The 24,931-nt window shown below is 37.7% G+C and overlaps 1 protein-coding gene across 3 annotated transcripts; it reads left to right on the forward strand.

Moving 5' to 3' along the window:
• Positions 1-840: 840 nt before the first annotated feature.
• Positions 841-17,278, forward strand: etv1 (ETS variant transcription factor 1). 3 transcript variants are annotated; one of them, XM_079480859.1, is made up of 14 exons: positions 841-924; positions 1,223-1,349; positions 1,562-1,649; positions 1,886-1,933; positions 2,584-2,649; positions 6,216-6,269; positions 9,589-9,718; positions 11,410-11,598; positions 11,995-12,242; positions 13,937-14,005; positions 14,111-14,179; positions 14,443-14,612; positions 15,677-15,778; positions 17,010-17,278. In XM_079480859.1, the coding sequence occupies exons 2-14, from the start codon at positions 1,305-1,307 to the stop codon at positions 17,229-17,231; spliced, it is 1,500 nt and encodes a 499-aa protein (XP_079336985.1). In that variant the 5' UTR covers positions 841-924; positions 1,223-1,304; the 3' UTR covers positions 17,232-17,278. The 3 variants fall into 3 exon arrangements, with proteins under 3 accessions (XP_079336985.1, XP_079336987.1, XP_079336986.1); XM_079480861.1 differs by lacking the exons at positions 841-924; positions 1,223-1,349; positions 1,562-1,649; positions 1,886-1,933; positions 11,410-11,598 and having other exon boundaries at positions 2,406-2,649; XM_079480860.1 differs by lacking the exons at positions 841-924; positions 1,223-1,349; positions 1,562-1,649; positions 1,886-1,933; positions 6,216-6,269 and having other exon boundaries at positions 2,406-2,649.
• Positions 17,279-24,931: the final 7,653 nt, after the last annotated feature.

Below are 24,931 nucleotides of genomic sequence, written 5' to 3' on the forward strand. Positions count from 1 at the left end.
CTGAATAGATCTTTTGGGAACCGAAAATTGCTCTTTTTTTCAAGTGGGAACCAGGGCCCACTAGAGGGCCTTGACAAACTTTCAAGGGAGCCTCAAATTGACTTAGAAATAGATTTCTTAGTCTCTTAAAAATGTGGTCCAAAGGGTTTTTCACAACAATGCCATGGAAGAACCATTTTTTGGTTCCCAAAGAGCCTTTCACTCAAAGGTTCTTATAAGATCCCTTTCTTTTTTCCAAAGAATCTTTTGTGAAACAGAACCGTTCACCGAAAATAGTTTTCTATGTCCTTGTGAAGCACCTTTAAAAATGAATTATTGTTTTTGATTCATATTTGTTTTACTTTGTATGTAGTTCAAAATATTCAAATACTGTTATGCTCAATGGGGGGACCTTGAAGTAAAAAAGGCTGAGATCCACTGATCTATGGCAAATGTTACCCCTTTGTTTTTAAGTGTGTATTCTGAACTTTTTAAAAGTGACCTTTACTGTTGCTACCTGAGCATATTTTCTTCTCCATTTTTCTTATTTGTATCTTTTGCTTGTCAAAAACCCTTAGGACATTTGTAAACTGGTTACAATGATGATTGTGTGTGCGTTTCGCATTTAATATCCAAAACACAGTTGCCAGAAAAGAGATTATAATGATGTTATATGATTCTCATAAATAAACACTTTATTGTTGCGGTATTGTGTTTGGATATTGTAGCTATTAATGAAGGAACCGTGAAACAGACGCATGATTGACGGCTAGCAATCTGATCTGTTGGAGGACAGTGACAGCCAATGGGAAGCGGGGCTCCGGCGGGTTGTGAAGGGAGGCCCTTGGACCAGCAGGAGCGAGCGCAAGAGCTTCAGGCGCAGGAGAGACGAGAACGCGATTATCATTCAGTCCGGCGACACATCCATGAATGCATTTTACTGGGGTGAGTGTTTACGCTTTAAGTTCTCCATCATCTTCGGTGTTTCGCGAAAAACTGTTTCCAAGGTCCGGTCTTTCTGGAGGATCGGTGCACGGCGTTACGCGTGCAATGCGTACAAGGAAATTTTAGAATAGGAAAGTTTGTGTGCAACTTTATTTACGGATCTGCTAAATCTGATGTCTGTTTCGTAATAAAGCACGCAATGTTGACGGTCAAATGAAAATGTGTTCCTGAATGAATCCGCTGAATGCGCTCCAGTGCGCAGACAGTTCATCCATGTGTCTCTCCGTCTCCAATAAAGCGCTTAAAGTCAGTCTGCTCTCCAAAGGGTGATCGGACGCACGAACGCGCATCAGCTAAAGACAGCATCAAAATCCAGAAGAATGGACGGACTTAACGACCAACAAGTGCCTTTCATAAATTCTCATGTAAGTCTTTTGGATGTCCTTTCTTGCAGACCATAAATTCAATTGTTCTGCAGTTGTTATGTTTTTTCGAAGTTTTCGAGTTGTGTTGTATGTACTGATAGGTCCTTCACGTGTAGAACAAAAGTTGTCTTCTGTCACAATCCCTTCTAGCAAAAGAGAACCCAACAGACTCTATGTTCATTTAAGCAATTGATCTGTTGCTTTCTGTTTAGAATCCTCAGGGAAAGACGCCCGACGCAAGACAGGCGAAAGACAGGAAAAGAAAATCAATTAACTCTGACCTGGCGTTGGACACCGAGGGTAAGCGCTCAGGTGTGGGTGAAAAAGACAGTGTTCATTTCACGCCTTCTTAACATTTCACAAAATGCAATATCGCATGTAGCCACCTGCACCACAGGCTTTAAAATCTCAATCACCAGACGCTCAAATCGAGAGTCAAAACTTGACGCTGACATGATTGTCTTCTCGGATCTGTCGTAATTAAACCTTTGTAGCTGTTGTTTCACCATCTCGACTCTGTTGTGTCTTTGTTGTAGAGCTTTTTCAAGATCTCAGTCAACTTCAGGAGACCTGGCTCGCAGAAGGTAAGCTTCTGTGTATTTACAGAGCCGTCTGTTTGTCTTTGCCGAGGAAATGTTAGCGAATGATCAAGCTTTTGTTTAAAGGCTGAAAGTGCGAGTGTATGGGGGGGATTTGGGGGAGGGGAGCAAATAAGCCTCAAGTTACAGACCTAATCTGCAGTCCAATTAATGCATCTGTTGCAAAGGCACTTGGTGTGTCATGCATACATTAGAGCTTAAGAAGAGCATGAGTCTAGGGGGAGACCAAGGAGGTTCTACACTGAGTGTCATCACAAATTACCAGAAGAACTTGCAGTCTCGCTCACTCTCCTCTTGTCCGCTTTTGGCAGGAGCTAAGGCAGACGAGCTACCAACACGCCACCTCTCTCTCTCTCTCTCTCTCTCTCGCACGCTCTCACACACACACACGCACCGGTTCGATTCCTCGCTCGTTTTCTTTTATGCAGTCTATCCATTCTCTTTTAGTGTTTTAAGTTCTAGAGCCGTCTGATATTTTTCGTTTTATCTTTTTTGTTGGTAAAGAAATTGAATTTTTTTTCAGAGCCTTCCAGAGCCTCAACTTTTTGGCGCTTGAATTTTTGTCAAACTTTTTTGTTTGTTTTGGAAATGTTTTGTTTCTCATGGAAAGACATCCTGACTGTGGTCTAAAACAGACGTGATGCTTCAGGAGTTAAACGCGAGTGTTTTCTTCCCACCTTGCTTTCAGCACCGACCTTTAGGTTAGTAAATGGCACGCTTTTGTTTGTTATTGTTGTGTTTTATACTGCAGATGTTGGTTTGGAAGTAGTGTTTTTAATAAGAAATATTTTTTTTAGATTCAACATCATTTAAATGGCAAACGAGCAGTTGTCAGTTTTGATGTTAGGTTTTTCTTATTCTCTTAAAGCTTTAGACATTTGTTTTACTAGATTGGTGTGTTTAGTTTTCTGTGATTTTTTGCTGTTAATGTAACTTTGTTGGTAGTTTTTGTTTTTCCAAGTTTTAATATCAGGCTTAAAAAGTGAAGGGTTTAGTTATTTAAATTATTCATAATCTCAAGTGTACAGAAAAATATGAATTGTGTTTAATCAAAAACGTTTTTGATTGAACCATTATTCATTATTTCTTTGTTCCAATGATGTAAGGTAGTTTATTATTTACTTTACATTATATACATTTGCAGTAGTTTTCTAATATACATTTTATTGGGTCATAAATTAGTTTAAGCAGTGCAAACGTTCACATGTATAACGGCAACCTATCAGAGCAGATTTAGGAGCTTTTGTCTTTTTATTGTAAAAGCAGTTTGGTTGTAAATAGAAAAACAAAGTAGTTGGACAGCTGAAAAGCATGCAAAGCAGTTTTTAAAACCGAGGCCAATGTTTTGCATTTATTAAATAATTGGATGCCTTTCAATCCATGCAATGTATTTGCCTTCATTTTGACGAAAAGAGGAAATGAAGATGATCGTGGGTCTGTTTTCTGTTACTCATCAGTCCATCTGGTTTCTTTGTAACTAATTTTTGAAACAGGACATGCCATGAAAGCCTGGCTAATTCAACTTAATCAAGCATCTTTTTATTAAGTATCATCTCCAATCGCTCATGGTGAAATATGAATTCGCACAACTGCGCTGCATGGGACATTTTTCTGTACTGTTCTATATATTGTTCACCTTTTAAAAAGTCAAACATGTGTAAAGAAAAGATAACTGCATTTGTCCAGTAATGCACAATACTTAGAAGAACCTGCATAGAAAAAAAGAGAATATAAATGTTTAATACACTATTTTAATGTATTCTTTAATATATAAAAAAGATGCTCGGAGTATGATTGCGGATTTTAAAATTAAAAGTACGCTTTAGAACAGATATCGGACTTTACCTTACCGTCCTTGTTGCAAGTTTGATTATGCTAAATCCACCCCAGGGCTCCTAAAAGAATAAGACATGACTTTAATATTTTAGTGTATCCGGCAGGAAAAAAAAGTGTGCGAGGGGAAAAAAGATGTCGCTGCAGCAGATATTACAGTGAGGAATACAATTCAACCTGTCTTACATCCATCAGCCGCTGCGCCCAAAGATTAGAGATAAATCGCGGATAGATTTAATATATGACTTCCTGTCCATTAGAACCCAAACCAAGACCTAGTGGTTTCATTCAGAGATTTATTAGCTCAGGTAATTGGAAAGGAAAAGACATATGAGCGACGGACAGAATTTCCGGCAATGAGGACTATAAAGACCTGATGGCTCGTCATTTGACATACATGTGTCACTTTGGCCAGAGACAGGTGGCAGTCACTTATGCCGGAAACGATCACTGAGTATTTCAGTTTGATTGTATACTACTGTATTCGTTCTTGATCCAGATCAGTTCAGTTTGTTGTTTTGTTGTCATTTGTCTCACCATATCATTTACATTACATTTTTCTTCTATGTTAGGCAGGGGTTATTTTGGGTCGGTGGGTTGGGTTTTGTTTTTGTTTCCGGCCTGCTCAGCGTTTAACACACTTTAGTTTGTCTCTTCGGTTTTTCTCGACTCGTGGACATGCTCCAACACCTCAGTCGGCCCCAGGAGTGGCGCGGCGATCAGCTGTCCCATTCACAGGTTGCCTCATTCACCCTGTTGTGAAAACTGGCTGCGACTTACCTCTTCAGTCTCATTCTCTCTTATTCTCAACTTTCCTTTTTATAGCTATTGTTTTCATCATGTTTCATGCTTCTCGTACACCTGTTTCTTTTGTTATACTTGTTCTGAGTTCTGTTTGCCTTAGTAACTGTGAAATGTGCAGCTGTGCTGTTTCTTTTAAACATTATTCTGATGTTATACGGGAGACTGGGGCAGGTTGTCACATTTTTGTCAGGCAAATGTTTTATTTAGACACATATTTTGTGGTATATGTAAATATTTTTACATATACTTTTCTACTTATATCGGGAAATTGAAAATAATAGTGGAATGCAACGTTACATCTAATACGGTCTACATAGTCCTTTCAGCAAATTGCTAAAAATGTAGAAACATGAAACATTTACAGGATTAGCGTAAATGTAAGAAGTAATGTACAAATACATCAAAACCTTGTTTTGGCAAACACAGTTGTATAAATTACACAAATCACGGCAACGCCTCCAGCTTTAGCCAAAAATGACCAGAAGAAGAGTTCTAAGGATAAAATTAACTTTGTTTCAAACTGTATAATGCTGTATTTACTAAATAAAAATAAATTATCCGTGTTCAAGGTTGCAACATCTAACCCCATGCCCAGAAAAAGCATGTACCCACACAGGATTTAAAACACACAACTTATTCTTTCAAAATACTTAAGGTCCACCACATTCCACATAAACCGCAGAAAATACAACTAGCCAAGAAAAACTTGTTGCCTCACGAAAAGCATACGTTGATATGTACGTGTTGCGACTTGCTACTGTTGTTGTGAAAATGAAAATCCAATTTTAGGGCAGAGAATAAAACGTGCTAATAGCCCCGTGCGGCGAGGTCTCGTGCGCTTCTTCGTCTTAGCGTTGAGCCCAACGCGTAACAAACAACAAGTCTTGCAAGAGTGTAAATGTATGTGATATAAACACGAACACACTTAATTGAGCCCCGTATGAAGGCTTCATTATTTTAGCATTAGCTATGAGAGGGAAAGGTAGGGGAACGTGTTCTGCTTGGACGGCAGCCGGCACGGCAGGTACAGGTGCATTCACCAGTGGGGATGTGTCCCAATTAGACAGTGTGAACAATAGGTGTTTTCTCGCCGCATGGCTATCCTTCTGAAGACACCGTGGAGTGTGGAAAACACATTCGATCACAAGGGCCGTCTCGGGATGGGAGGAGTTGCTCTTAATCTTTTTTATTGCCTGGTATTTATCTCCCAGTCTAGATTTGTGTTTGTTTGTATATCGTAAAAGTGTTTTTTATGCACATACGTCTTTGAAGTCTGTCATTGGATGTCAGAGAAAGCGGTTTAGACAGAGCGAGAGTTTCACACGCATGAGCCTGCGCAGTCCAACAAATGAAGTTCAAATTCTATTATGAACATAATTAGAGGATATGTTTTCTCTGTCTGAAGCCAATAAATGTCCTTTCTGCGTAATTTTGACATTTTCAAATCATCCGTTTTTCAATTATAATGGTTAGAAGAGGAAATGACTAATTGAAGCGATTATTGAGGTGCACATTGTGCTAGATCTACTCGTGTTATATAGTAACTTGATGTAATATAATACAATTTAAACATATTAATAAAAGAGAAATCTGTCTCTATTTATCCTCCGCTCTCGTGTTTTCTCCGCAGCTCAAGTTCCTGATAATGACGAGCAGTTTGTTCCAGACTTTCAGACTGAAAACTGTAAGTGTGATTTTATAATTCTTTGTTAGTTTTACGTTTTGAATTCTCACATGAGGGACACGACTGTTGTTTCAGATTTACAAAAGAAGGAAAGATGTGTGTGTGAATGTTGTACTGTAATACAATGATAAACAGTATTTAGAGAATTTATAGTCACAAAAGCGAAAGTATCTTTTTGAAAGTTTGTTTACTTGATTTATTTATATTGATATTTTATATCAATATAAATAAAAAATATATTTATTTGTTTATTACATTTACATTGAACATTTACATGTTCAATGGTATTGTTTGAGTAGATAAACAAAGAGAGAGAGAGAGAGAGAGAGAGAGAGAGAGAGAGAGAGAGAGGTGTGTTTGCTAGGTTGTGTACCTCCTCACTGAGTGCAGCCAGAAGCAATAGGCCTTTAAATGGGCACAGGAAGTAAAGTTGGCGCGGATCGGTCGTGGTAGAGCTGGTGCCAGTGTCGGAAGTGGCATGGACTGAATGAAGCTCAGTGGGAAGCGAATCCAGCTTATGTCTTAAAGAGGAGCCAAAACAGACACTGAACGGGGGGCTTTGTCTTTCCGCAGAAGTCAAGCTCATTAAGGAAATTAAATGTACTACTGTTCGCTGATAATGGAGTATTGTACTGGTTCAATTCCTGAATGTAGGCTAGACACCATTGTGAGCCTATACAATCGGAAAGTGGAAAACAAAAAGAGGCTATAATGTTGTTATTGACCTGGGTATTAATATATTGACCTATAGACTTGTATTAAACCAAAAAAAAAAGAGACATTCGGCGATCATCAATGCAAAATTTCAATTCCTCAGGTTCAAAGTTTCACGTTTAAATGAAACTGTTTAAAGCATGCCGCATTGTGTTTGCTGGCGTAGTGCTCAGGAGAGACAGGCAGATGGAGGGAGAGCGAGGGCAGGGCGGTGGGGCTCCTGAACGGGCATCCTGGCCCTCCCATATGGGTCCGAGTCCACACTGCCAATGGATCACTTCCGTTTCATGTGGTCCATTCCCACAAAACAGGGATAACACACCCAGTAAAAACACACCTCTCATCCCGCAGAGTAGATAAATGCAGAACAGAAGCTGTTTCAAATATTCTTACAGCGTATGCTTGAAAGATTTCATTATTCTACATTTGTACGTTTTATTGTTGCTGTAAAAAGATCAATAATTGATCACGCTCTGTGATTTGCCGGCAGAGGAAGTGTGATCAAACAGTGGTTATTTTTTTAGTTATTTGCCCTTTTGTAAAGGCCAAAGTAATTCAAGCCCAGAGTGTTTAAGAGAGAAGGTGTGAGTGAATCTATTATCAGCGAGTAACAGTCAGCAAAGAGGTGAGAGTGAGAAACAGAGGAAGGTGAGAAAACACGACCATCAGCACGAAAAAAAAGACACGCAATACTTAGAAACACTTGTTTTTACAAAAAGTTGTTTACGTGACACAAGGTGCTGGGAAAACTGCCTTCTTTATCATTATGAATGGAGTTTTGTGGAGAAGTGATTTTATGTCAGCTCTGTAGTTGGCTATTAAATCTGATCAGAATCATCAAGATCAAGATTTTTATAAAATTATGAAAATTAAAAGCATCACGTTTTATGGATTTTGGTTTTCATATTTTTAAGGCAGCAATACTATTATTACTGTGGTTTGTATTTTTGAGAAGTCGCCGCCCACTTCAGCTGATGTCTGACGTGCTCAGGGGACTTTAAAGTAAACGCATCTCATAAATCGAAAGGATACAAATAATGGCTGTAAATGTCATGAGCGAGTACTTCAAAACGTTGTCCATTAACATCAATCAATGCATGTGTGATTGTTGCAATTCTGCAAGGACGTCTGACGTCCCGCAATGAAAATAAGACGCTCTTAACAGATTTTGCATTGACTCGTGTATTGTTATTTCTTTGTGTAAAATCAATTACGGCATTTTTCTGTCTTCTGTCTGCTTGATTCTTAATCTGGTCCGTCAAGATCTCTTCTAAAATATTAATTATTCATCTGTAGCGCTACATTTAGAATCCACAAGCACGATCAATGATATCCCGAGACCAATTTTGTCTGATAATTGAGACTTTACATACTTATCCAGTTAATGAATATATCTTTATATAAAATATGTGATTTTATGCATTACTACATAACACAAAAAGATCTAAAACATATATGAAATTTTTTGCATGTTTGCATTCATTGCCACGTTTACTTTGTAAATTGCCTTGGTTGGCCCCCTATGACGTGCTGTTTGACATCATTAAAACCTTTACATGCATTTACTTTGACTCTTTACCGGTGACCCTGAAAGGTCAGCTCTCTAGGGGCTTCATCACAGAACACTGACTGTGTTACCATGGTAGCTTCATCTGTCATTTAAATTTCAGAATAATGATAAGTCATTTCTGACCATTTTAAAAGTTGAATATTGATGCAAAATGTAAGCACTCGAAAAAGTGTAAATAAATTTAGCAACTTTATCGTAGATATGAATTTGACTGCTTTAATCTGGCCCAAGGCCAACAGTAGCAGTGTGTTTTACTTTTATAAAATTGGGATGGTAAAGTTCAACACAAAACTAGGATATATATATATATCTATATTTTTTCTTCTTTATTATAGCATAGAATGTGCAGTTGTACCATTAAAGTTCTTTGAGCTATAAGAAATGTTAGGTTTAGATAGTCCAAATCGATCAATGACTGCGTTTGTATGTGTGGAATCCGTGCAAAGCTAAAGCTTTATGGGTGCATGAATTACATCAATATATTATTGAAATCCTTACATTTATATTATGCATTTGGCAGTTTCATCTTTTATATTTCTGTCAGTATGTATGTTTGTAACTGAACCAGTGAACTTATTCCTGCTAACACAATGCTCTTAGAAATGACATGTACAGGTAGTGCTGCATCAGTCAATTTGTTTTGGGGTCCGACATCTGTGTCATATTGTTCCCTTATGATTTGGTCTTAAAGGGACAGTTCACCTGAAAATATAAATTCTGCGATCATTTACTCACCCTCCAAACCCATATGACTATATCTTCTGTGGAACACACAAGGAGATGTTTGGCAGAAAATTATTGACTGACAGATGCAGTCCCTATTTACTGTCATTGTATGGAAATAAGAGCAGAAACAACATTCTTTAAAAGTCTCCTCTTGTGTTCCACAGAAGAAAGAAAGTCATATGGGTTTGGGACGGCATGAGGGTGAGTAAATTCTGACTAAATATTCATTTTTGTTATTTACTGTTAAAACAACCATACCTTTGATTGCTGTTATGAGTATTGACCTCTCTCTCTCTCTCTCTCTCTTAGTGGCGTTTCACGGGCTGCAATTGAGGATAAAAAGAGAGCCCCACAGTCCATGTACTGACCTGGGGTCAGCCTGTAGTCAGGAGAGGCCCTTCAGACTCCACTATGGAGAGAAGTGCCTATATAACATCAGGTAACACACAAACCCACTGACACACATGCAAGCACGTGGACACATACGACCACACGCACAGAAAAATGTAACGTAATGAATATGTATATATAAGATGTTTTATATATATGAAAATACATTAAAATACAATTTGGAACTGTGTTAGACTGAATAAAAATACTAGCAAAGAAATTCACCAAGCTGTGAAAAGCTACTCTGAACTTTATATGTTCAGCTGTCAAAAAGACACTAATGTCACATATTTTGGTTTGCAAATTGAGGCGCAGCAGCTGGTGTGAGATTTAAGTGATAAATGGACCGAATATGCCTACATACATTTGCAAATCATATGATACAGTTTAACAAAGTATTTTCATCCAGTCAGTTCATTGTGTGCATTTTTCCTCATTCTAGATGTTTTGTGAGGGAAAGAAAATGTCTGAATTTAAATCGTGCTTTTATTTAACACCGGGTTCATAACGCTGATCGTTCAGCGCTTTATATGCACCACAAATGCACCTCCAAGAGTAAAGTGTCACAATGAGGTGTTTTACCTTTTATTCGGTTGAATAAAATTAACAGAAGTTCAACAGCCCTAAAGCAGATGGGTGTACCACGTACGCATGTTTTTTTTCAGTCTGAGCCTAGAATAGATTTGAAATCAGCTGTATTTACAGAAGTAACTGTATCGTAATAATAGTTTTTCTTGAGTTATTTACTCGGAGGCCACTGTACAGCAGGTGTTTTTTGAGATGACTTGAATGAGAAACACCTGAAATTGGAGGGGGGGAATAAAAAGGAGAAATTACGGTACAGTGCATTAAGTGCAATAAATGGCTTTTCCACTTGGACAAGCGTATGTAGCAAGCACGGTTGCTTGGTTACAGTCATCTTTCTATTGATTTGATTTTAAATTTATGACATTTCACTGGGATGTTTTATTGCACCGGAGGAGACGACCTGCCCTCTTACGGCACATGGCACTCGAGTTCAACAGACAACCTCTGTGATAATGATGTTCTATTTAAAGGGGCTTTTGGAGATTTTTCCGGATCCATAGAAGTCTGTTGCTTGTCTTCTAGTGTTTTTGAATGGAGTTTAATTGCATTTAGGGTTAGATCTCACAAAGATATCAGGTGGTTGCTCTTCTGTACCTCGTCGATTGTGAAATGAGGTGTTGGTCGAGACTCGAGAGTGGAAATTTTTTTTCGGGATTGCTGGTTTCCTATTGTTAGACTATCAAACTGTTTATGCTGTTTCTAAAATTAGAAAATGATATGGTTAACAAATTAAATGAATATATAAGTTTTGGAAAAAAATGACCATCATTATCATGTTTTTTATGATGTTATCACGTTTTTATGTAGTTTTATGTCTTAGTTAGCTGTATATTTTCAGTTATTATGGCTTAAATCAAAACAAACAAATGCAGTTTGATTGATATTAACTAAAATGCACAATAAATACATTATTTGGGGAAAAAAAATTATGGAGTTAACTCATTTTGGAACAAAACTCTTCATATTTACTGACTGTATTTTTTAAATAAATTGTTTCTTTCAAAATACCACTCACACAGCTTATAGGCACACACAAACTTTAGAGTACTTGTTTCTTTCCTGTAATAAAGTCTGTCTTATAGAAATGAATGTAGCCTTGAAGCCCCTCAGGACAGACTAACATACGCTGCTCTTGTTCCCTGGTGTCTCCAGTGCCTACGAGCAGAAGCATCCCGCCGGAATGAAGGCCTCCAGCCCAGTTTCTACCCCCTGCAGTACACCCGTGTCCCCTGGCCAGCATGTGTCTCCCACCGCCGCCCCCACCCCTAAACCAGACAGAACGTATCCTCACCTCGCTCCACCTCAACCCCTCCCTGACAGCGCTTACCCCATGGACCACAGGTACTGCCCTTTAATGCAAACATAGACTACCAAAACACACCTGACATTTAAAGGATCTACAAAACAAAATATCTAGAACTTGAAAGTGTCAAATAGTGAAAATTACAATTTAGCATAGTGAACTTTTGAATCAATGCAAATTTGAAGCTTTATTCATTTCTTTCAATCATTTTACTGTTTGGTTTAATTTTTAATCCGTTTTTAGAAAGTATTCCATTAACAGGTTTATCGAATTTTTCACATTTTTCAATATCATTTGATATAATTACATTAATTGTTTTTCATATTTAACAAAATAGCAAATCTCCACTCTATGTATTTCCCTTAAAATAACTATTTATAATTAAATAAGTAAATATAATGCTTGAGAGTATTATTCTTTGTTTGGCCTTACAGATTTCGGCGGCAGCTGTCGGAGCCGTGCCATTCGTTCCCATCACCTCCTTCAATGTCACGGGACGGACGGCCCATGTATCACAGACAGATGTCGGAACCCAGCATCCCTTTCCCTCCTCAGGGGTTCAAGCAGGAGTACGCCGACCCCCTTTTTGAGCATCCGGCCATGGTGGGGGGCCCTCTCCCCCAGACGTACCCGCACTCCATGATGATCAAACAAGAGCCCCGCGACTTCACTTACGACTCGGGTGAGTTTTGTTTCTATACATTAAAGCAGTTAATACAGCTTTTATTGCTTGGTGTGCACATTTAATGGAAATTCAATTCTGTAAACTTCCATAATCAGATTTTTTTTAAATATGAAAAGATACATTTAATTCACATTTCTTCTGGAAAGGTACGTTTTTCTTTTTGTATACACACAGGAAGATCGCAACTTCATTAGGATGAGATGATTGACAGAATTAGCTCGTTATTAGAGCATTTGGGTCTGATCTCATTTCCTAAGGCTCTGGTTGGAAAAGAGAGGGGCCTCTAATCTCTCCCTCAGGGACCCCCAGGCTGGCGGCCCAGCTCTGGCATGAATGAACAGGCTTTTGGTTTTCATTCATAAGAAATGGTGGTGGACAGGAGAGAAAGCTGCTTTTCAGCTGTTTCCTGTTTATTATGTGAATGTGTAAAACAGAACCCGATGAAAATACGCTAGCACCATTATATTATATTATATTATATTATATTATATTATATTATATTATATTATATTATATTATATTATATTATATTATATTATATTATATTATATTATATTATATTATATTATATTAATGATATGATATGATATGATATGATATGATATGATATGATATGATATGATATGATATGATATGATATGATATGATATGATATGATATGATATGATATGATATGATATGATATGATGATATTATATTATATTATATTTTCATACATTTTATATAAAATAATTATAATTATTACAATAATACACCTAGTTACAATTTACATTGGTGTACTAAAAAGCATTCATATTTATTAACATACTATGATTAAACATGATTCTAAATAACAACAGTGTATTATAATATTATAATAATAGTGATTTGTTAGCTACCTTAATTTGTTGTGATTTATAATCGACTTATCCTATCACATACTGTATTATAAGCCATAACATTTACATTATCTGTAAAGTAGATACTCTAAAAGCTAACGGATTAAGTGGTAAACATGCCATGAGTTTGAGTGATTTGTCTGCATTGCTTTTTTACATCAAGGGAGGAGATCACGGGACATGTTTGCATCCCTTCCCAGCCATTTACAAGCATTTATTCTGCCGGGTACAGGAGCTTGTTTTGTTGTGGGCTGGGTAAGGACGGGGCAGTCAGTGGCTAATTTAATCACAGTTCATTTCCTTGACAGGCCCATTACTTGAATGAAACCCTGAAAGATCTTTATAGGTCTAAATGAACAGGGTTAGATGGTTTATAGAGCTTTCACTTAGACTATCTTGCTTTGCTGTGATTGAATCACAGCGTCAACAAACAACATGACTGACAGGAGAACAAGGCATCGAGTTTGGTCAATCGTCGCAAATCTTTTGTCCATAACATTTGTTTTTTTTCATTTAATTTTGAGATTAAATCTTTATAACTAATAAATATAAAAATATAATTATATATATGTAATGATGATAAAACTGTTTTATTATTAAATAACAATACAAATAAATAAAATATCACTGTAAAAATCGTGAAGAAAAATATAGTCAAATAAGAGTTTTTCACGTAATATTTCAGAAATATTTTTACAGTGTTAAGCAATGTCCATGAAAAGAATAAAAAGAATAATGTTCTTTATAAACAAATTTGGGAGAGCTAATGCTAAGTCCAAATCCTAACATACTTTTATCTTTTGTTATTTTCAGAAGTGCCTAGCTGTCACTCTGTATATCTGAGACAAGAGGGATATCTGACCCACACTAACAGGACAGAAGGTAACTACACAGAATGATACATTGTTTCTGATATCCATTTTCTCTGTCTTGTTTAATATGAGCATTAGGTTTACATACGGTATGTGTCAATGTCTTTTTCCATAGGCTGTATGTTCGACAAAGTTGCAAGGCACTTTTATGACGACACGTGCGTGGTCCCAGAAAAGGTGGAAGGTATGTTTTAAATATCATTTTCTAGTGCCAAAACACAGTACTTGAGTTACGAGTTATATTGTTCTTAGATCCCTTTAAATTTATAGGATTTTCCTTGTATAGGAACTTCCAGACATCATACATTTTATATGTTATATAGCCAATTAAATTAGAATTTATTACATTTTGCAGAAATAAATATCGTCCAGCTTAACTTGTCGTGCCCCTTGGCATAATGAGATTTGACTATGAGAGTTAACAAGCTTTTAACTCTAAACCCGTAGGGGACATAAAGCAGGAGGCGGGAATGTATCGTGAAGGCCCGACCTATCAGAGACGGGGCTCATTGCAGCTTTGGCAGTTTTTGGTAGCTCTACTGGATGACCCCTCAAACTCACATTTCATCGCATGGACCGGACGAGGAATGGAGTTTAAACTTATTGAGCCAGAGGAGGTACTAACAGTTTTAAGACACAGAATCCTTGAAATATTTCTCAAAATATCTGCTTTTGTCTGACAGAGAAAGAAAGAGTGAACAATCCCTTTAATAACATCATTATATCAAACAAATATTGACTTCATTTGCAAGGTTTTGATTCCTAGAAAGGCCGTAGGAGATTGTTCGTATTAAAACAGCTTTTATGTCCTCCCAAATAAAGATCTAGACTGTCCAAACGTCATAGCTATGATCAGTGCCCAGTGTGTTTGGAAAGGACGGACAGAGGTGTGTTTGTGCGATGTGTTTGTGACAGCGGGAATTACTGGTCCTGTGCGTGTATGTGTGTGTGTGGCTTTAGATCTACTGTAGGTGTGTGCGCAATGGCGTCGTTCCACCGGGCAGCTGTAGGGAACAGGCGAGTCATTCATGCCATCAGGTGACTGGGGGCTGTTTGGACCGGCCGGGCAGGCGCAAGGCGTGAATGAGCCGCAGTAGAGTGAAAAAACCCACAGTGCTGGGCTCTGATAGTGTGGGGGAGAAAGATATGAAAAGGAGGGTGGGCACAGGTGGGTGGTCGTACGGACAGGTGCAAGAACATCTGTCACACTTTGCTCTACCTAATGAACACATTTCTGTCTAGAGGTGTGAACAGACGGCTGTGCCCAACCTGAGGCCACAGAGCTGGTTCTCAGCTCTTAGAAATTTAACCGCAGACCGTTCGGTGCTCTCTGAGACGGACTCTTGTGTGGTCCAGTATATTAGTCTGTGACATAATCGAATGGCAATTCGTAATTTTTATCAATTCGTAGAATCCATATCTCGTACAGATTACTACAAAATGCTTTCGTGCCAGTGATGTATGGTTTAGGGGCGGGGTTAGGGGTGGAGCTTCATTATTGTTTTCTTCTAGAATTCACATATTTTAGTACGTTTACTTTGGATGAATTCATGCAAATTTACCACTTTGTAAAATAGTCACAAATTGCTGTGAGATTAGACGGCCGGGTTTTGTGTCTTTTTTCCGTTGTTTGTGTGTTTAGATTATTGTTTTTTTTAAAAGATTTTCTTTATTTTAAAAGGTGGCACGGCGCTGGGGAATTCAGAAGAATCGACCTGCCATGAACTACGATAAACTCAGCAGATCGTTGCGCTATTACTATGAAAAAGGCATCATGCAAAAGGTAGATTCAAAGTTTTTTTATATTTCTTGGTAAAATCACATTTTCCCTTCTGTCACCTTTTGCACATTTGATTTGAAAAACTGTATTAAAATACATTAACCAAATGGGCAATTCCAGCATTATGAATGTGATATTTTCAGTCAAAACTTGAATATAAATAGTCAGAGAATGTATTATTACCAATAATCTGTTAGTCTAGACATCAGAAAAATATTTCTTTTTTGAAGTCAGCATGAAATAAAAAATAATAATTCTAATTATTTTATACAGTGATGAAGTTTTTATTGTTTTATTATTCTTAGATTTTTATTTTTGTATTTTATTTAATTAAAATCCGTGAACATCATTCTTTTTTATTTTAAAAAATACGATTACAAGAAAGATTACACTTGTAATCTTTAATTGAAAAACATTAACCTCCTCCCCCTCTCGAAATGACCTCTCTTCACTTCTGGTCATGAGGATTGGTGCGAGGGCGAGGTTGCAATGACTGACAGATCCAATCAGTTGTCGGTGAATGAAATCAAGTCCCGCCCTATATTTTTTTTATCATTTCAGAAGTCGTTTTACTTGGCAATATGTCACGTTGCAGAAAAAAAGACAATCGCTGCTTCCTTTTCATGCCGACTGCAAAAGAGAGAAAATTCTTTGATTTTTTTAGAGAAAACCTTATTCTGTGAATTTAAATGTACAAACTAGAACCAAAAATACCCCAAAAATGGAGAATGGATGCACACACGAAATAGATATTAAAATTTTCATGTGCCCATTGCGAGGAATATGGGCCCTCATCATGTGATAATTCTCTTATGGAAAACTATACTTTAAAACAAAACAAAAAAATGCACCTATGATTTTTTCCCAAATGTACGAACTGGTACTTCAATATATACATTTACATTTAGTCATTGAGCAGATGCTTTTATCCAAAGCGACTTACAAAGAGTTCAGAGAGCAATAAGCGATATGTCATACAAGAGCAATAGTACAATAGGTGCTAATACAAAGTAACTAGTTTCAATAAAAGCTAGACCGCTACCTGTTGAGAGAAGAGAGAGGGTTAGTGTTAAGAATGGGTGGGTTTTAAGTAGTTTTTGTTTAAGGTTGTGAGCTAACAAGTTCATTTAATGCAAATATGTGTTTATTTATTCATTTGAAAACATTCGTACTGTAGGTTGTGCTTTTACCCAACACATTAGAAATATATACTAACAATCTGTTTCTTCCCAAGGTGGCAGGTGAAAGATATGTGTATAAGTTCGTCTGCGACCCCGAGGCCTTGTTCTCCATGGCCTTCCCTGACAATCAGCGGCCCGTGCTGAAGACCGACCTGGAGCGTCAGATCAACGAGGAAGACACCGTACCGCTGTCGCACTTCGATGAGAACATGGCGTACGTTCAAGACGCCGGCTACTGCAACCCCCACCCTTACAGCGAGGGTTACGTCTACTGAACACTGAGAGATGGGAACAGTGTGCTTAAAAAACACGGAACTTTCCGACTCCCTGATTTTCTTCTCAGTCATTCCCCAGGACAAAGAGGAAGTGCACTTTATGGACAAAGAGTAACAATGTGTCAACCTACAGACTTTCCGTAGTTTCTTTAGATGCTCCTTTGGTGTTTTTGTTGATGTGGAAGAGGATGTTTCAGCATGCAGTAATATCAAGGGGACGTGGCCTCTTTCTGGACAGATGTTTTGATCTGTTTAGACAGGTTAGAGTCTGGAGCGCGCGGATGGATGAACCCCGGCCTCTTTTACCGCCGAAATTCTTCTCGGATTGTTTGTGGAGCGCTTTGTTATTTTCACACGGTTTTCAACACGTTTGTTTTCTCTCCCTTGGTGTTATACTGAGTACCTGAGTAAATAATACAGTGTATTACTATGGAAATAAAGTCCTTTAAACTTTCCATGTTGATGTGAAGAGAGCACATGTCTAAAGAGATTCACATGGCAAACATTCCATAAACATCCCTTTTCGATCTGTCCTGGACTTAAAAACATCTTAGATTACCTTTGGTGGTTATATACTAGCACAGCGTAATGACACATTTATGTTATTTATAAAGGGTTATTATATATATATATATATATATATATTCTCAAATGAATATCTTTGATAAAGGGAGGTGCAAGAAAATCTTAACGAATTAATGAAAGTTAAAAAATCCCATTAAAGCATGATTTTAAAATCTTACCATTCAAATGCTGCTCAGATTTTCTTTGACGTTTAATAAACATATCCACAGACTGTACAGGTCAGCATCAGTTAAATATTTGGGACCATATTTCACAGAATATGACTGATGAATCAAAAACATTATCGAAAACAAGGTTCACGTGTCTACGTTTTCATTTATGGTGAGAATGACGAATTGCTTTTTCTATTATATTATCATTAAAGTAAATGTTGTTCCATTACTCGCTCCCCCGTTCCATGTTTGAAAATATAAACGTATATATTCAGGTTAATGCACCTCAATGCTGCTTTTCGTGTCATTTTAGTCACGTATGATCAGACGGCAGCTACGCTGTGCAGTACCTTCATTATTTTATTTATTCTTTTTTTACATTGAAAAAAAATCAGTGTTTATGAACTGTAAAAATATATATACATAACTGAGAAAGGAATGGCAATAGCTACGACGTTCTGTAATAAAATAGTGTTGAAATACAGCTGGATTGTTTTTTATGAGTATGAAAATTAGTATATTGTTTTCCAAATCATGGTCAGATTCCTAATAAATTGAGACCTGTCAGAAGTACAGGATACTTTTAAAGGATTAGTTCACCCAAAAATGAATAATGAATCATTTTGGTTTTGTATTCATACAATGGACGTCAATGGGAGCCAATGTTTGGTACCAACGTTCTTCAATACAAGTTTGCAATGAGGGTGAGTAAATGTTGAAATAGTTTTCATTTTTGTTAGAACTAATATTTTATTTAAACTATGGAGATGCCATGGACACCATGCCATTGATATTGCTGGAAACTTCATATTTATTTTAGGACACAATGTAATTTTCAAAGTAGTCAATGTACTATCACTTCCGTAATGCATGTGTTTTTTCTGATTCAATTGTCGCATTGCGAGAGGCACTATCATGAAACATTCAGCCAAAATGCTGCCCAGGGAAAAAAGACAACGTGGAATTTATGCCTAAAAAAACAATTACTAGTAAAAGCCAACAAGAACAGGAAAACAACAAGGGGAATACATTTAGGTAACATTTTCGGTTTGCTTTTATTTTTAAGTTGCAATACTAAAATGATGCTTGGGTGGTTAATAACAATCTCAATACAGCCATAAACCATCACAGTTTTTACACATACTGTAAAAACATATGAAACAGTGTGAACTTATCTGACGACTGTCCCATAATGTAAAGCGCACACATCGGCCCGAAGGTGCGGTCAAATTTGGCTGTTAAAATTATCGTCACGGTTACCAAAAAAGCGCAAATGACAGTGGTTTATTCAAACATCGATCATTGAAATCTCATGCAAACACCCTCTGTGTTCTAAATATGTGGTGGAATGGTAGGTGTACTGGAAAGTGAGGACAGAGGTCAGAGGATAAAAACGGACTGTGTAAATTTGGATAATCTCAATGAAAATAGTCTTTCAATGGGCCAACAGACGTTTTCTTTCAAGCACCTTTCACGCTAAATCGTTCATGTGTCTATTGACCCACATCATTCTGTTTTACGGTAATACGATGACAACATTAATAAAAAATTGTGTTGTGCCAAAAACATAAAAATACCAAAAATAAAAATACTTCATTGACACCGAAAACCACTAAACATCTCCGAGATTGTCTTTACTCACACTGAAGCGATAAATTGACCATCCCATACCATTTTCCAGTCAGCAGATAAATATTTTGAAGCTGCTGGATCCATTAGTAAAGCAGATGTAGCAGTTTTGCTTCATTTTGGTCACGTCTGTGTTTGCCTAGTGATCTGCTACCGTGCTCGGCTTTACGGCGGCCCGTGTTTACCTGTGGGAAATGGTTTATGTTGTCTGAGTGGTTGTGACACTCTGATGTTTGACAAGTGAAATGAGACCAAATGTTCTCTGTGTAGCAGAAACGGCTTTGAACTGTCCCAACAAGTGAGCTTTTAATGTGGCGCGTTCGCCTATGAAAACACATTTACTGGCCCTCGTGCCTGAAGGGCCGCACTGACATAAATCATTCACGAGGCAATTCAGAGGAACAAGTGCACTGATGCCGTGCTATAATCAAACCACCTTTTACACTGTTTAATCACATAAAATAAACGGCAATCTGAAAAGTGTTTTAGCTTAAACAAATATTCAAGATGATAAACATATTTTGTGTTATCTCATATCGTCTTAAAAGGGCAGTACACCAAAAATTTAAATTCACCCCATGTTATTCCAAACCTGTATGACTTTCTTTTTTTAGCGGAACACAGAATAAGATATTTTGAAGAGCGTTGGTAACCAAACAACACCGACCCACATTGACTCCCATTGTATAGACAAAATATCTTCTTTTGTGCACAGATGGTCCATTTCGAATAATTTTAACTTATTGCATCGTGGTCCCACATAAGTATTTAGGTGCAATCTTGTTTAAAATAAAACCACATTGTGAGTCTACACCTGTTTGACACACCTTTGATGATTCTACGTAGCGAGATGATCAAAGATCGGGCCGGTAGATGCTGCTGACTCTGGAGATGATCACAGTGTTGGAACAATAATTGATGCTGAGCACAGACTGAACTCGGGCATCGCCACCGGTTGACACCCATTACATCGTTTGTGATGTTCACTTTGCACGTTCGAGGCAGATAAAAACACAAAAGGGCTCGGGCTTTTGGGAAGATGTCTGCAAGTATGACAGTGATGAATCGCTCTTGATCTGTGCTCAGAAAGCAGTGAAATTGGGTTGTGGCGCAGTGCTATTTAGCTTTGGGTCACATGCATCCATGCTGGTTGAAATGAGGAGGAAATTTGGAAAGAGTTTCCCGCATGAATAGAACAGAACAAAAGAGTATCGAAATACGTCTGAACACTTAATTCTTACCTTAAATTTTTTATCATTTTGTGATATTATGATAATATTGGGATTGTAAGTAAACATGAAATATATTTTAATAAGCATGCATATATGGATTTTATTGGAGGTTCTATTGAGAGAACAACACTATAATGTACATAACTGTGTCTTCAGAGGCGTATAAAAACCTTTCATAATGAAGCATTATGTTTTAACGACCTTAGAATGAGCTATTTCTGTCTACATACACTGTGGGTCCCCTTACATGGAATGTACCATGTTGTTTCTACAGTAGCCCTATGGACAAACTGCCCTAAAGAGCGCGTTTCATAAATATGTTCCGTGTCATCCCCATACTGCTTTAAAATCGAGGGGTAGTTGTGGGGTGAGTCAGTGGTTGCAATTCGCAACCTCACCACTTAATGTTGCTAAATATCATACACTGGACCTTTAAATAAACATACTTGTAAAAAAGAAAACGGAGGTGAAAATCATCAGGACAATATCCATTATTATCAAGTGGTATAAAAACAGATGCTAATATGCAAATAGTACACACAACAAGGTACTAGCAGTTTAAAGATTTCCGTGGTCAACTAGGCTGTGAATACTCTCTTGTGCCACACGTCACACAAGGAAGTTGGCGAAAGGAAAGGCACTTCACCTTCCAGAATGTCGTTTGATCTCTGCTGTCCTGTCAAGCACAGACAGGTCCACATTACACTGTCCTCAGAGAGGTTGGCCATCCCATCTGTCACTAGAGAGAAAGAGCGAGCGATAGGGAGAGAGAGAGAGAGAGAGAGAGAGAGAGAGAGAGAGAGAGAGAGAGAGAGAGAGAGAGAGAGAGGAGACGAGAAAAAGAAAGGGGTTAAGGAGAGAGATATAAAAAACATGTCTTAGTACTAAATGAGATGTTAAATGCTTTCATGACGTAGAATAATAACTGAGAACTTCGCCCAAAAACTTTTCAGCTAATTCGCAACGTGTGTACGCACGTAACTTTGTTCTTAACCTCGCTCTTATGTTGATGAATTTGGAGTGTTCTTAATGAGCGAGGTTAGTAATTTACATAATTCACGCCCAAAACCAGTTCCATAATAAGCTTTCCACAACACAGCACTCAGAATAATCTGAGTCTATAATAAAACCAATAATCTAAATGTGTAGAATTATTATGTGATTATTATGCAAGTCGTTTTTTACCTGTTTGAATATTTTTGATGAACCCTGATTTGTTTTTCAAAAAGATTTTAGACACAAATACTGTGTGAATGAGACCCATTGTTCTTTCCTGTGTCTGTAAGACCAAATCACAATTAGGGGAAAAACGTCCCATAATGCATTACCAAAAAGAAGAGCCACATAGCAGTCATGTCATCTTGGCAGATGAAGTCCTGTCATCTCACCGCCTGGAAAATATACCAGTAAGAGGTGGAGTCAAGAGTAATGTTGCTGAGGTAAATTTAGTCAGACACATTCATTACACCACTGGCTCCTGAAATAGGCTTTAAAAAAGAGACCTAGAAATAGGTCGCCTGAATAATGACGTCTCTACTTTGCTTAGTTTTTATACAGAAATTGGATCATTGTGTTAACGTATGGCCCCCGTGTCAAAACTACTAAATAATGAATTTTTTTAAATGTACCTCAGCTCTAAGAAATGAAAATGGATCTTCTTCCACCTCAAAGGACAGTGGGACTATAACGGTTGCATTTCAGAACACCAGGGTACCAACGTGGAATGTTTCAAAGCCCAAAAACTGCTTTCATAATTTAAAACACCTTAAAGTAGAGGTGCTAAGAGCGAAGTGCAATACGTTCAATCCTTGCATGTCGGAATTTCCTGGTTTGAAAGAAATGTAGCTTCATTAAAAATTTGAGACATCATGCTAAGTCAGATGCTGATGTGGTCAAGGATGAAAGATAATCTAAAACGTGCATGTCGTGCAGCAACTTCTGATCGACGCAAGGCTACTCATGCAAGCGTGTGCTGGTTTGCATGCATTTATTTATTTCTTTTCCTTTTTTCGCCCTTAAAAAACAGATGGTTCCTTGTGCTGAGCGGAAGTTGTGTTAACTCGGTTGGCTCGTGATCGGTGGCTCCAGTCCAACGGCAACATGGGTATCAGGGAGGGGTGTTGGTAGAAGTGCAGTTTGCCTTCTTCAGATGTGCTGCGAAGGGAACAGAAGGACGTGAGGTGGTACGTACTGTTGCGCCGAGTTTCTCACGTTAGCGGCGCGGCTCGCTCAGCCCGCGACGGGCCACACAACCCTCCAGCGCTCTTGTGAGTCCAGACATATGTAACCGTGTAAACAGTGTGTAGGGAGAAAAGCTTCTAGTGAAAGTCAGCCAAAGAGCTCATCATTAGGCCTGCTGGGAAGAACATAGGGTGTTTATTTAGTGTGTGCTCAAGACCACTTGTGCCTCCTTTGTGGTTTATTAGGCTAATATTTCAAGGGGAAACTGATTCCAAATCAGCATGTTGCGTGCAGCGCTAAAATACATAAGAAATAATATAGGAGAGGGATTCCGATGCTTATTTGCTTTGGCTGTTTGGATGTAGAGAAATCGATGGAGAAGGTAGTAAAATCAACACAAGCTCATGATAATTACAGTATTTTTTATAATTGGTACATTTCAGTGCAATCTCCTTTTCACACCAGTGACACTCAGTTTTAGGGGCGGGGTTAGGGGTGGGGCTTCATATTATCATATTATTTTATGTTAAAAAGTTTAGTTTATGTAACAAATTAATTTCCCTACAGCATGCTGCCAGCACAATTTACAATCTTTTCGGAAATCTACAAAAAAAGTTTCTAGAATGAGAATGTCGCCACCCAACATCCGACAAACAAATCACAATTAGCAAACCATCTGTAACAGTTGTGACACAAATATTAAAAGAATACTACTATATAAACATACATTAACAAAAGTTATGTGGCCCAAATCTAAAGGGCGCATGCAACGGTGTTTCATGCATTCTGTCTTATTTACAATGTTAAACGTGCTGTACTCTCATCCTTAACATGGTCAAAAAATAAGTTGGACGTATGACGTAGTATTTCTGTGCTCGATACACTCCCCCAGCGTTCGTATAGGTTTTGGAAAGTTTTTTGACATGAAATCGGTTTCGTGACAACTTTTCTTAGTCCCATTGGGCGATTCTCCTGGAAAAGCATGCAAGGCGAAAGAAATAGCCCACCCACTTGTCAACCGACGAGATTGGCTGCGCTGTGGGCCTGCAGCTGCAGCTCGCTACTCTTGCGACAGTTGTGTGTTTGTTTGTTCACAGCATTTTAGAGATGGATGCTATATAAAAGGTGGATATAACGCTGGATTTGGAGATCGTTTGAAACTGATAGATCCCAGCGCTAAAAGATGGCGGACATGAACCGCACGCGGTAAGTGAAATTGAGTCATACTGTATGTCTATGTTTTGTTGGCAATGGGTGTGCACGTACTTTAATTCTGCCCCTCCATCCCCCCCCGCACGTATATGCTTTCGGAATCGTCCATCTGTATCTGTCTTTTATAAATGTGATCAAACTAAAGACTCCACGGATATTTGAATGGTATGATACTATACTGCAAGGATTCAAAATTAACATGAGATATGCAGAAACTGTCAGAGTAACTGTTAAGAAGTTTTAATTTAATTTAATACAATTAATATACAATCTATAATTTTATATTATATTATAACCAAACACAGATCGGAAGTTAACTTCGTGCCAGTGCATGCAGCTGATGTAACCATCTATACATTTTAATTTATTTTAGTGGCTACTTCTTAAAAGAAATTCACCTTCCAAATAGAAATCTGTCACAAAAAGCCAATTGTGAAATGTTAATATGGGTTACTAGGGTGTGTAACAATAAAATGCCCAGTTGCTTTAATGGATTAACAATTGCTCTGGAAGGTGAACTTTGTCAATGTCAGAACACCAAACATCTATGTCAACATATGTCTACAATATAAAAGATAAAAGCAAAACCCTAACAATCAGGAAAACAATTTTTTGACAGCGACTAAAAATGTGTCACAATACAATGAGCAATAACCTCATAATGGCTTTTCTTTAGGCATACAGTATACAGTCAATGATAGCACATTAT

This window comes from Barbatula barbatula, assembly GCF_947034865.1.
Source record: "Barbatula barbatula genome assembly, chromosome: 19".
Classification (NCBI taxonomy): Eukaryota; Metazoa; Chordata; class Actinopteri; order Cypriniformes; family Nemacheilidae; genus Barbatula; species Barbatula barbatula.